General features: G+C 34.4%; 1 protein-coding gene across 1 annotated transcript in view; it reads left to right on the top strand.

Moving 5' to 3' along the window:
- The window catches only part of HDAC9 (histone deacetylase 9), a 739,057-nt gene that overhangs the window by 530,689 nt on the left and 195,347 nt on the right, over positions 1-13,021 (top strand). Inside the window, exons 24-25 of the mRNA XM_027573169.2 lie at positions 5,353-5,472; positions 5,793-5,890. Coding sequence (XP_027428970.2) covers positions 5,353-5,472; positions 5,793-5,890 — 218 coding nt within the window. The remainder of the gene's footprint in view (positions 1-5,352; positions 5,473-5,792; positions 5,891-13,021) is intronic.

Here is a 13,021-nt window from a genome sequence, read left to right on the forward strand (position 1 = left end):
TTTAAATAGTCAGATGTGCTGGAAAGAATGCTGTTGCTTTGGTAACCAATTGGCCACTTCCCCTGGTTAGCAATCATGTTGTTTGTTGTGCAACAGTGGTATTATTAAAACAAGTCAGCATGTCATTCTTTCTGAAAAGATCCGAGATCATGTATGCCAGTTTGGGATGACTCCCCGGCAGGAACCTTGAGTGATTAAAAGTCAGAGGCATTAGATTAGTCTTGCATTTTAACATGATGCATTCTTACACAATAGAGTTATAATTTGCTTAACAAATGGTTTGTTTAAATGCAGATGACACTTGGCATGTTGTCTATAGTATGTTCATGAATAATGAGCTGGAGATCTGCCCCATACAAAAAGGCCAACCTAGGAAAGGGCGAAAGAGAGCTGACTGGTGATTTATGAGCCCCGTTTTCGGTTTGCCTCTAGTTCACGAGGAGGTGTAATAGGTTGTCTGACAAAGCATAGACAGGAAATGAACCCTGGCATCCAAAGCGAACCTGCTACATCTGCACTTAATTAATTTTTGCAGGTGATAAAAGATTTAAAGGCAAAATATGTTAAAGGTTTTTTTGAAGTGCAAGGCTTAATAGTCTAAATCTTGTTCATATCTGCACTCATAATTAAATCTTATTGGGAAGTCATGGCCTCACCATCCAGTCCTCTGATTCAGTTAAGCAAGTAAACTAAAGGGTTTTAGAAAGCACGAACAAAGCCATGTGAAGAAATACTTAGTTGAGTTGAAAAGAAGATAAAAGGAATGAAAGACTGATAACCATTTCTAATGCTTGGTAGGAATGGATGTTTTCCACATACTGTATCGTCGCCTCCCCACAAGCACTTTGGTGCTAAGAACTTTACGTGTATTTTCCAGATATGCTTGAGTTTCACTATAGGTCATAGTTCACCATTAAAAAAATGTGTTGAAGGCCTAGATATACTACAACAGCAAGGTCTTAAAGGTCTTAAAATTTTACAAAAATGAGAACATCAGTACCTCTATTCCCATGTACATACAAAATGACATTTTCATTAATTGATAATTATAGATTTGCATGATATATAAGGGAGTAAATTTAAAAAGTAATTTAATATAGTTCTAGTACTATAACTTCTGCTAGAAAGATAAGCCAAGAACTTGAAGAAAGGATAGCAGATGAAGACCAAGGATTGTGGGAAAATTTTTCTAAGCTTTCTAAATTTGTCAAAATTATGCAGGAAGGAGATTGGTAAACTGTCCTATCCTTAGAAATCTTTTAGTATTACTTTCTAAGGAATCTCCTCTGCTATATGGTTCTATGAAGATAATAATTGTTAAGAGTCTCTTTGAAAGCACATTTGGGATATCCAAACTCTAAAGTAATGAATTGTACAATAGACTTGAAAGCAAAAATGCCTTGCTTGTGATAGATACCCCACAGGATTTGTCTGTAAAGTTTTGTTTTTATTTATATATAACATATCTATATTAAATATATAATGTTTATATTCTTATATATTAATATAAGACTGCTCTGGATAATATGATTTATAAAATAAGTTGTTTGGGAGCTCCAAGGAGTGTCCTGTAAACTTTACTGGCCTTTGATTGTAAATTTGCTCTGTTATCCAATCATTAAGGATACTGATTTCCCAGCAGGCTGTAGTAGAGGAGAAGTTTTTGTTTCAAATCCCCCAAATATAGGAAATTCTGTCCAAAGTGTTGCCTCTGAGATCACCACCAGCCTGCATATTCTTACTTTCAAGTCTTCCAAATTCTGCAGCTGCAGGGATACTTTGAGGAAATTCCCTTCTTTCTTCCAGCTGCTGAGAAGGAAGTTTTAAAGTGCCACGTGGCACAGAAACATCCGTTCTCCCTGGCTGACAGGTCTGTTCTGCAAGTTAGCAAAGGAGAAGTGAAGGTTCTTCAATGGCAAAGGAATTTCATTCCTGCATACCCGAAGTCACTAACTTTAGCTAATCAGTGTGAACTAGCTCCACAAATTCTTGGGCCAACAGACGGCAAAGCTACTCCATTGTCCACATCTAGTTTCAGCATTTTTATATGCCTAGTAAATAGAGAGCCAGAGCTCTAATTCACCTCCTATTTGGGGCCATAGCCAAATTCAGAGGCATTGAGTATTTGGGGCAGGAATGATTCTAGTTGATATGTGGAGCTTATTCATTCCAGTTGTCCATCTGGGGAGATTCCAGAAACATTCAAATTGGTGAGGAGAGGGAGCAGTTGCACTTGCTTTTCAATTCAGAAAAGACTGTTCATTGTGTTTGGGGCATGAAGCATCCCCGAAAGTAGGATTTGCATGCATGACTCAGGTAGCTCTTATGCAATGTGACTTCAAGTTGAAAATAATACATTTTAGACTTAATTCATTAAAAAGTCACTCCAAATGTCCTAGATTTGGGGTAAATCCATTTTTAGTTAAGCACCAAATTTAATAAAAGAATTGTCACAAGTACCTGTACTAAATAATTATAAGTGATAATATTAGCTGAGCAAATAGATGATTTAGTTAAAGCTATTTTAACATTATAAGAGAATATATTGGTTCTAAATCCTTATAGAAAATAAATTTTCACAGTATATTTTTAACCAGTAAGAATACTGAAATGATTTTTCAGCATTTCCCAGTAAATTTTAGAAATAAGGTCTATTTTGAGTCATTTAATGATTCAGTTCATCTCATTACTTTAATAATTCCTCACAGTCACCAATAATTTTCTTACATTAGTCTAGTATATATTTGTTGCTGTGGAGAGAAAATCCTCAGATCATACCTGAGTAAGTACTTTTTATGAATATTTTGCAGCAGAGAAAGCTGAAACTGTGTTCTCAAGTTTACATTATAAATTGTTGCCCAAAACTAAAGGTATATTTGGATTTACCTTTATTCCTAAATACTTTGTGAATATGAACATGAAATCAAGAATTATCCAAGTATTTTTAGAATGGATTTGTGTATTTTAATGAATAATGTTTGTTGAACCCTTATTAGACTGTGGGCAAGACTATATTTCTTATTCAGAAATGTATGCGATAAGTACCCAACACATTTTTCAAGACCAAATGATTTTATATCTAAGACAATTTATCATCTTTTATTTGACCTTTTTAAATAAACCTTTACAACATCACTAAAGAAACAGAAGTAATCAAGGCATTATTTTTCTGGTTTTCAAAGTGTAGACCCATTTAGGGCCAGAGCAAATTTTTCTTACAGTGCTGTAAGAAATCTATCATGTAGTAAAAAATCTATCATGTGGTAAAAATGCAGACATTCCTTCATTGTTGTTTTTCATAGTATCTTGTTTGTCCATCCTCTAGGTGTCCAGTAGCAAACTCAAAAGACAATGTGAGTTAGTTTCATTTTTGTTCAGACAAAGGAAAATAGTTTTGCTATCTCTGCCTTCCTTTTTTTTTTTTTTTGAACTTTCAGATATCCAGGGATTAGTATATTTTCAGTAAGCTATTTTTCCCCCCTGATGTGTATGCCTTGAGCCAAAACAAATTTCTGGATGCATACCTTCCCTAATATTTTATGATTCCTTAATTGATTTTTGGATATGTGTTTAATATAAGAGGAGGAGATGATTAGTGTATGTCTACACTGTGGATAGCAAGTTCAGTGCAGGCTTTCAGAATCCAACACAGGGAGGCTTTGGTGGTATTTAGTGAGGGAGTTCTGGGCTAGAGGTTGAAGTGAAGACAAGTTATATAAACCCCAATAAGGAGCAATGATGACCACCACTCTTACTTCACAGATTTGCTAAGAGGATCAAAGAGGTAATGAATATTAAGTATAAGTTAATATATGATGGTTATGAGTTGGGAGTAAGAAATGGATTCAAGACCCAGTCTTGCAACTTTTCCTCTGTATAGTCTTAGTAAATTACTGAAACTCTCTGAATCTCAGTTTACTTTTCTTTTAAATTAGGGGTAATATCATATATGTCATATACTTGTTAGTAATCCATACAAGCTGTTTAATGTAATGCCTGATGCAAAGTTGTAGGAATCATTGTTGAAACCAATAGGATTTTTACTGATATAAAATAAAGTACAATATAAGTCTACAGTTACAAGTGACTAAAATTTGTTTTAAAAAAACTTGAAATTATATATGTTACACATGTAGCAGTAATATTATTTTGAATGCAAATATGTAGATTATTCACTTTTGAGAACTTTATATTTTATTTTGTTCAGGAGATACTAGGAAGCATATTAATTGAGATTCTTAACACTTGAGGTCCTCCAGTGAAGACATTTTTTAAAATGCTATTAGTTTTATTTTTCCCATTTCTTTCAATTCCAACATACGTCTATATCATAAAACTACAGAACCAGCAAGTAACTGTTAAGAGTTAAATCATTATCATATACAAATGTCCTAAGAATTTTTTCATTCATTTTAATGATACAGGGGTTGTTTTTGTTTTTGTTTTTGTAGGAAGGGAGGTGTGGGGGGGGAAGAAAAGGAAGGAGGCTAGGGAAGAGAGCCATGATATAATACTAAAATTAGGCAGATTGGAAAAGATTGCATGAAGCTCTGTGCCATCTTTTTGCATGGCCCAAATGATTTAATAGCTGATGAGCTCATGCTCCTGTGTCTTCAACTCTTGCCGTCACGATTTTACCAAAATAAAGTATGAAGTCCTTTTTGCATCTGGCGTCTCTTTTGAAGTGATTCTAACTGCTGAGGGATTGCTAACTGAACTGAATGCTCCAAGAAGGCCAATTTACTCAGCTGGCTGCAAAGCCTTTGACCTTAATGGTGGGACTTGGCAAATCAGTGCATACACGTATGTTCAGTGTTCTGTCAAGAATTGCGAAAATGCTCTGTAAGCCATAGATCCTTCTGCAAAATACTTGTTTGTAGTTTAAACATTAGTCTTTCTTCAGAGGCCAATGAGGCTAGTTAATTAAGCCTGAGGGGTTATGAACTGTTGGCAGTTAATAAGTCATAAAATTCCTCCATAAAACAGGATGCGAGATTCCATCACTGAAGCAAAGAGTACAAAGGGCCGGTGTATAAATATCTAATTGTACCAAAGGACTGGGCTTTCTCAATGACTGCTCATCTGGAGTCTCCAGGGCATGTTCGCTGTGGTTTCCTGATTTTTAGAAGCCAGTTTAAAAAATGAGTGCATTAAAGGGTAATTTGCCTGAAAGTTCAGGAAGTAAAGGGGGTGGTGTGGAAGCAAGCTGAACAGGAGAAAGAAGGAGGGACATAGTGAGAAGACAGAAAATGAGAAGGAGGGTGGGGAAGAAAGGGAACTAGAAATAAGAAAAGTTGTCTCCACGCAGAGTTAACATGACTGTATTTGTCATCTGTTTTCTTTTCCCTGTAGGATGTTCACCATGGAAATGGTACACAGCAGGCCTTTTATGCTGACCCCAGCATCCTGTATATTTCACTCCATCGCTATGATGAAGGGAACTTTTTCCCTGGCAGTGGAGCCCCAAATGAGGTTCGGTTTATTTCTTTAGAGCCCCACTTTTATTTTTATCTTTCAGGTAATTGCATTGCATGATTACCCCTAATTTTCTTGTCCTTTGCTGGTGTTTTAAATTACACGAGATTACTGAATTGTCCCATGGGACCAAGAACCAGTGCAGAACAAGTGCATAACCCAGAGCACTGGTTGTCAAGCAAAGTTGGGCTGATTTGACATGTTGTTTGATGTTTATTTCAAGAGCTCACATGTGTTTGTTTTCCTCTCTTTTTGCTTTCTTCCCTGCATCCTCCTCTACCCACTGTGTTGTGTTTTATTTTTTTTTTTCTTCCTAGGTTGGAACAGGCCTTGGAGAGGGATACAATATAAATATTGCCTGGACAGGTGGCCTTGATCCCCCGATGGGAGATATAGAGTACCTTGAAGCATTCAGGTTGGTACTTCTTTTTCTGAAAGTGGCAAATTAGAAATGTCCATTGAAACAACATCAAATGTAAAAGAGAAATATAAGTTTTAAACAAGGGAAAGTGGCTAAAGGAGCCATTCCATTAAAGCTCCAAAAAATGTTTTGTTTAGGGGACCTGAATGTAGCTACAAAGCCACATAAAGAATATGTGTAAGAAAAAAGGTACTTCAAGACCTAGTTGTAGTTGTACAGGTATATTGGCCAGTGGCCCAGGCATGTTACCCCCTCTCTACAAAGAAGAGAAGGAAAAATGATTTATTAAGCAGTTCTGGAAACTTGGGCCTATTCTAACATATGTTGTGATTTAGAATGGACATTAGCATATTAGATGCTCTGATAAGGCCTTCAGTACCTACTTAACTTTGTTGAACAGGCATTTCCCAAACTTCACTGGACTACAGATTCCCTTTTGCACATAGCACCACTCAGCATTCTTGGTTCTGCAGAGCTAGCTTACTTTTGGAATGTTGGCCTAGACAATCTCATTTCATGGTAGAGTAAATGACTTTTCTCTTGCATAAAATATTTTACCTCTCACATTAAAACATCAACTGATTAATTAATTGTTTTCAGTTCTCTACAAAATGTAGGCAGTAATTGAAATGTATATTTATATATACATAGTGTATTCTGCTACTTTGTCCTTCTAAACAAACAACTTTTAAAATTAAGCAAGAAATGCAATGAATCAAAAGCTTTCTTTTTGAATATTGAGGTTTTGTTAAAAAAGTCATTTTTATTCTCTAGAGTTAAAAAAATATGTTTAGTCCTCGGAAAAGACTGTTTTATGGAGAACTATCAGATTGTGTAATATGTACCCACTTGCAAGATTTTAGGAGATTTTAACCTATTGGTAATATGTGATTTCGGGGGTGTTTTGTTTAGTTGAAAGCAAAAACAACCACATAAGAAATCTTAGAAGTATTATTTTTAAATTTATCATTTATAAGTTCCCAAATGGGGATATCCCATTGCTAATGTATTTGAAACTTAAGGAAATACTAGGCAAATTTTCAATAAGTGAAGTTTGGGTGAGTTTCTGCTGTCCTATATATAATGCATTCTTCAATTTTTCATGTGAGAGTCATACAGGCCCAGGAAAAATGATAGAAAATCACTATTTTCAAGAAAATACATTAAAAGTCATCACTATTTTCAAGAAAATACATTAAAAGTAAATATATTTGGTTTGATTTTAGGATACTAAGGAAAATTCTACACACATTCCAGGTTTTTATTTAAAAAAAATATATATATTAAAATATCTACACTATTTATAGAAAAAAATAGCTGAAATAAGTTTATTTGCTTAAAGACATATTGTTTATGAAGATATTTTAGGTTAATTTATAATAAAACTAAAAAATTACATTAAGAAACTTTAGGAGTTTCATTATTATGAATTCTGTTTACCTAAATTTGCAACTTAAGAAACATTATTAATATCTTAAAGGAACTCTAATGGGATAATAGACTTTAGTATTATATCACATATGAATTCATTTGTTTACCAAGTTAACTTGATGACTTGCATGATACATGCATTAAATTCTCAACCTTACTATAACAAATGATTATATACCACTGATCTATAATATCGAATTCTTAGTTTTTTATTATCATAATACTATTTGGGGTACATGGCTTTACTTAAAAATGGATTATGCATACCCAGCAGGGAAGGAGAATTTATATTTTCTACTACTTGTTCTTACATCACAAAGTGAGTGATGGGTAAGAATGTTTACAAAGAACCCCTTTGAACCCAACAATTTCATTAAATAATTAGATAATGTGAAAACAGATATTATGTAACAGTATATGTTACTATTTTTTGAATGAAATAGTAAGTGAATCAAGTGCTCCTGCAAGTGACTTAATGTCCTCAAGAATGGCACCTTCTCTTTGCCTGAATGTGGACCCTATATTAGCAAACTTTTCTATAGTTCCCAGTGCAGTCACCATATCTAAGCTTAAATAGAGGAGGCAATATTATTTAGCTAGATTGCAGAAATGTAAAACTTAGCTTTTAATATTTATAATTATTTAAGAACCAGATTTAAACCATAATAATTCTGTTGATTTTGAACTATACTGTGTTTGCCATTCAACTTGTATGACTAGAAGTACTTGTGAACTTGTTATAGAGGAATCAAGAAAGTAAGTCATCCATTCAAAAACATTCATAGAAACATATGCCAGGCACAGTGATGAGCCCTTGGAATTTTGAGCTGACTTGCTCTCAAGGATCATAAAAGAAGTGATACCCACTGTTCTAGAGAATCGATGTGCTTAGACATAAGAGAGGATAAAATGATCAACTCTTCCTGCAGGGTTTCAGGAAAGGCTTTATCAAGTATTGTTTGACCTGTGCTTTCAAGGATGAGTGGGAGTTTCAAGGGGTAAAGGAATTAGAGTGGGGCGTATTCATAATGGAAAGAGAGAATACTGTGAAAAGCATGGAGTCATGAAATGATCTTGCTCTGTTGGCTTAAGAGCGTAAGGGTGGGATTGCCTGGCAGGAATAGAGATCATACTCCATAAACTCTTTGTTGGCAAAGAATCGGAATATATAAATTCCTTTCTAATCTGGGGCTTTAGTGAGATATACTCCAAAATAATTTTTGATGTAGTATTACCTTATAAGCATATACTTTGTAATACAGCCCTTGTTTCCCAGTATTAAAACTGAATATCTTTTTGGCATCTTTTGTGGGTGCCCAATATGGAGATGGAGGAAAAAATTAATCATGCCTTTTCTTTTTTCTTAATTTTTAATTGTTTATGGACTGTGATAAGGATCTTTGAAGGGAAGGCTTCTCTCTGTAAGGCTATAGGGGGATATAAGATGGCTGCTTATTTTACCAACCTACATTTGTCAAATATATTATTCTTGTGGTTTCTATTATGTATTTCTTCTATAGCAAAAAGAAAATTGCAGGCAAATAAAACGTTTTCATGTTCGCTGTAAGCGTTAAAGATAATTTAAAAAATTTAATAGAATATCTAAATTAGTTCACATAACTAGTTATTTCTTCCATGTAGTTACCGTTTATCCCTAAAATTATTGAAGGATATATTTAAGATTTTTCATTAGTTTTTAAAATGTTCACTAATGTAAAATATCTTTTATGTGGAACTAAAATGTATTCCAAGGCTACCATTTTATAAAATAATTATGGCTATTTTGATTGAGGTCTTACATGCCAGGTCCTAGATTAGAAATTTTATAAAAATTATGGCTAATTCTTTAGTGGTTTGTATAAGCCACAGAACTTCTAATTGTAAGGGCCATGGTGTGAACTCAGTGTATGGCTCTAAAATCTCTCACACCACATTGCTGCTCTTTTCTAGTATTCATGACTTAAAAGATTGAAGAGTGATAAAGCACAGTAAACTTTTACCAAAATATAAGACCTTCACCCCCAATCTAAGTCACAAATGTTTAGTACACAGCATGGCAAAGAAGAGCTATTCAGTAATATTGGCTGAATAAATAAAAGAATAAATGAATGAGTCAAAGAGAAGGAATGATACTAGCTACAGTAGAAGCTTTGGAAACACCTGGTATTAAGTGAACCTAGCAAAAGTCTGAAACCTGACTATCTCTTGGCCCTTCAAGGAGTATACTTTACAAGGAACTTTGAACACCCATTCATTTGCTTATAATATTGTCAGATGTCTTCTCTTCCATTCAGTAAATATATTGAATGCCTGCTAAGCACTCTCTGTTTCAGTCACTTCAAAATATTGTTTCCAGGGGCACCTGAGTGGCTCAGTCAGTTAAGCATCTGACTCTTGATTTCAGCTCAGGTCATGATCTCAGGGTCCTGAGATGGAGCCCCACAACAGGTTCCATGCTGAGTGTAGAGCCTGCTTAAGTTTCTCCCTCCTTCCCTCTCCCTCTACTCCTCCCCCTGCTCACACACACACACACACACACACACACACACGCTCTCTCTCTCTCTCTCTCTCAAAAACTATATATATATATATATATATATATATATATATATATATATATATATATATAAATTCTCATCTGTAGTGACTAGATGAGCACTGGTTACATCATTTTTTCTAAAGATTAATTCTTTAAGAGTTCTGCAAATGGTAGAGTGATTATTTATATAAAACCATTTAAATAGTTTGTAGTGGACAGGAGACAATATCTCATGCTTCTAATTAAATCTAATGAGGGCAACATCTCTGAGTGTTTAAAAAAAAATGAGTAGCAATTTACAATGTGGTAAGATACTAGCAGTTTTGAAATTTGCCTATTTTATCCAACAAATGAATGAATGACAATCCCTTTGTGCCTTTTTAATTTCAAAAATAAAGTACAAGCCCCTTAAATTCAGAAGGTTTTGTTGAAATAATAAATGACTCATTGGGCACACAATGAGAACTAGTTAAGAGAGTGGAATAGGGGCGCCTGGGTGGCTCAGTCATTAAACGACCGCCTTCGGCTCAGGTCATGATCCCAGGGTGCTGGGATCGAGCCCCACGTCGGGCTCCCTGCTCGGTGGGAAGCCTGCTTCTCCTCTTCCACTCCTCCTGCTTGTGTTCCTGCTGTCAAATAAGTAAATAAAATCTTCAAAAAAAAAAAAAAAGAGTGGAATAGAACTGTTGGTATGCGTTCCTTAGATTCAAACAAGTTGTGATTTAAAAAATAATAACTCTTGGGGCACCTGGGTGTCTCAGTTGGTTAAGTGTCTGCTTTTGGCTTACAGCATAGGTCATGATCCTAGAGTCTGGGATCTAGCAGCATCACTTTGGGGCTCCTTGTTCAGCAGGGAGTCTGCTTCTCCCTCTTCCTCTGTCCCTCCCTCCAGCTCCTGCATGCAAGCGTGCGTATGCTCTCTCTCTCTCTCAAATAAATTAATAAAATCTTAAAAATATAACAACTCTCCAAGCCAATGTGTTATAGTCTATAGTACCGTAATTAATACGTGTTAATGGTGAAGATTTCCAAAAGGCAAAGGATCTATAAATATCAGTAATCCAAGAATATTCACCTCAGGGGAAAACTCTGAATGACTCTATTTCACTGGGACTGTTAGTATGCCAACTAAAAAAGGAGATTTGAGTGAGTTTTCTAATCTAGAAAATAAATATCTAGTCAAAATTTTTGTTGTTATTTTTTATAAACTATTTTTTCTTTATTGACTTATGAAGTATCTCTAATCAAAATATTTGTACTTGCAAATGTAGCTTTTGCTAAAATACTTTGACCACATAACCAAGTAGAATGTTTTAAAATTTGTGTATTAGTTACATCATCAAAGCAGTCCAATCACTTGATACAGCCTGTATCTTTTTCTCCTGGCTTTGGTTCATACCTGTTTGCTTTAATGATAAAAGCAAATTGAAAATCCATTAAAACAAGACTGACTGGAGACTTGACTAGATAGCATAATTATTGTCAGTTCCTCAAACTGGATTCTGTTCTAGATGCAGCATCTTTAAAATAGGAACCATGGCTTTCCATGACTCATATTCCACTTGTGGCAAAAATAAAGAATATACATTTAACTTAAAAGCAAGGAATTGAGCCCTTTATTGTCATATTCGTAGAGCAAGTGTTTCTTAGCTAGTCAGCAGGTCTAGTTTACCATGGAATGATTGGAAGTAATTTTGGTCAGGGCACATAAGTAAGTACAACATTTTATTTTCTCTCTTTGTTATTTTAACAAACATATCACTATTCTAATTAATTTTAGAGCACTGGCTTCTAATATTCTTGTCATATGCAAGAGGTTGAAAAAGAGGTTGCTAAATTTTGTCTGAGACATGAGGTGAGGGATGCTTGGCTGGCTCAGTTGGTAGAGCATGGGATTCTTGATCTTGGGGTTGTGAATTCATGCCCCACGTTGGGTGTAAAGATTGCTTAAATAAATAAAATCTTTAAAAAAAGAAGAAGAAACGAGATGAGATCATAATAAATATGTTCTCTCTTGTTGTAATGACAACTAAGTAAATATTTTTATGGTTATTATTCTGTTTATTATATTTTAATGTAATTTAATGCTAAGAGAATGGAAAGTAATATCATTATAAAAGTAATAACAATGATAATAGCATAGTAATATAGACCATTTACTGAAGACTTAATATTTGCTAGTTGCTCATTTCTTTTCATCTTTACAAGTTGTTGAGCTAAGTGCTCACAATTGCTACATGAGGATACCAAACCCCTTTTGAGTTTCAGTGGTTTCCTGTTGTCACACAGCTGGTAAATGATGATCAGGAACTCAGTGGCAACAAATGTGAATGTGGAGACAGTACTCCTTTGGCCCTAAGCTATAAACTATAGTTCCTCTATCAAAAACTAGGAGTGACAAAACAATAATGTAGTGAGAAAGTCTTTGCAAATGCATTTTAGTCTATCCAGCATTTGATTTGGACATCTAAATTGGCAATAGTATTTTAAAATTGAAAATAAGTCCTAGATTTTCACTACCCTTGTATCATGTAATAACTCCCAAGCCACTTCTCTTTCTGCCTTTCTACCTCATCTGACATAATAAGGGAGCCTATCAAATGAAACCCCTATATTTTTTCTTCCCTTTGATAATCAAACTATTTACAATGGGAAATATATTTTTCCCTTCTTTGTTAAAATAAATGTTTTCTTTTTATGTATACATTTAAGATTTTTTGAAATGGGCATGTAATTGAACCTGAGAAATACCAAATTTAATTTTAATGGAATGTAGAGTGATAAATGAATTTTTAGATCCAGTTTTGAAATAAAGAATGATTTGTTGTCATCTAAAAATCATACTCAATACTGCAAAATGATTTGGGGTCTTATTTTGTCTATAAGAGCTGTGGTTGATGCTTCCCAGTCTTGAAATGGATTCTCAATTGTTAGTGACAACCAAATATATTATGCTTATGATAGTGTGTATTTTCCCAAGGATGTTGAAGACATTTTAGGAAAGAGGGTGGAATTTCTTGAAGCAATTTGCCAATATGAAATACTGTACATATCAAATTGGCCCTACTACCATCTTTCCCAGACCATTTATCATAGCTCACAAATCAAGCCCACATTTTCTCTTTCTAAAAGACTTGGCTAATAAAGAAGATATG

The sequence above is a fragment of the Zalophus californianus genome, chromosome 12 (genome assembly GCF_009762305.2).
Source record: "Zalophus californianus isolate mZalCal1 chromosome 12, mZalCal1.pri.v2, whole genome shotgun sequence".
Taxonomy (NCBI): domain Eukaryota; kingdom Metazoa; phylum Chordata; class Mammalia; order Carnivora; family Otariidae; genus Zalophus; species Zalophus californianus.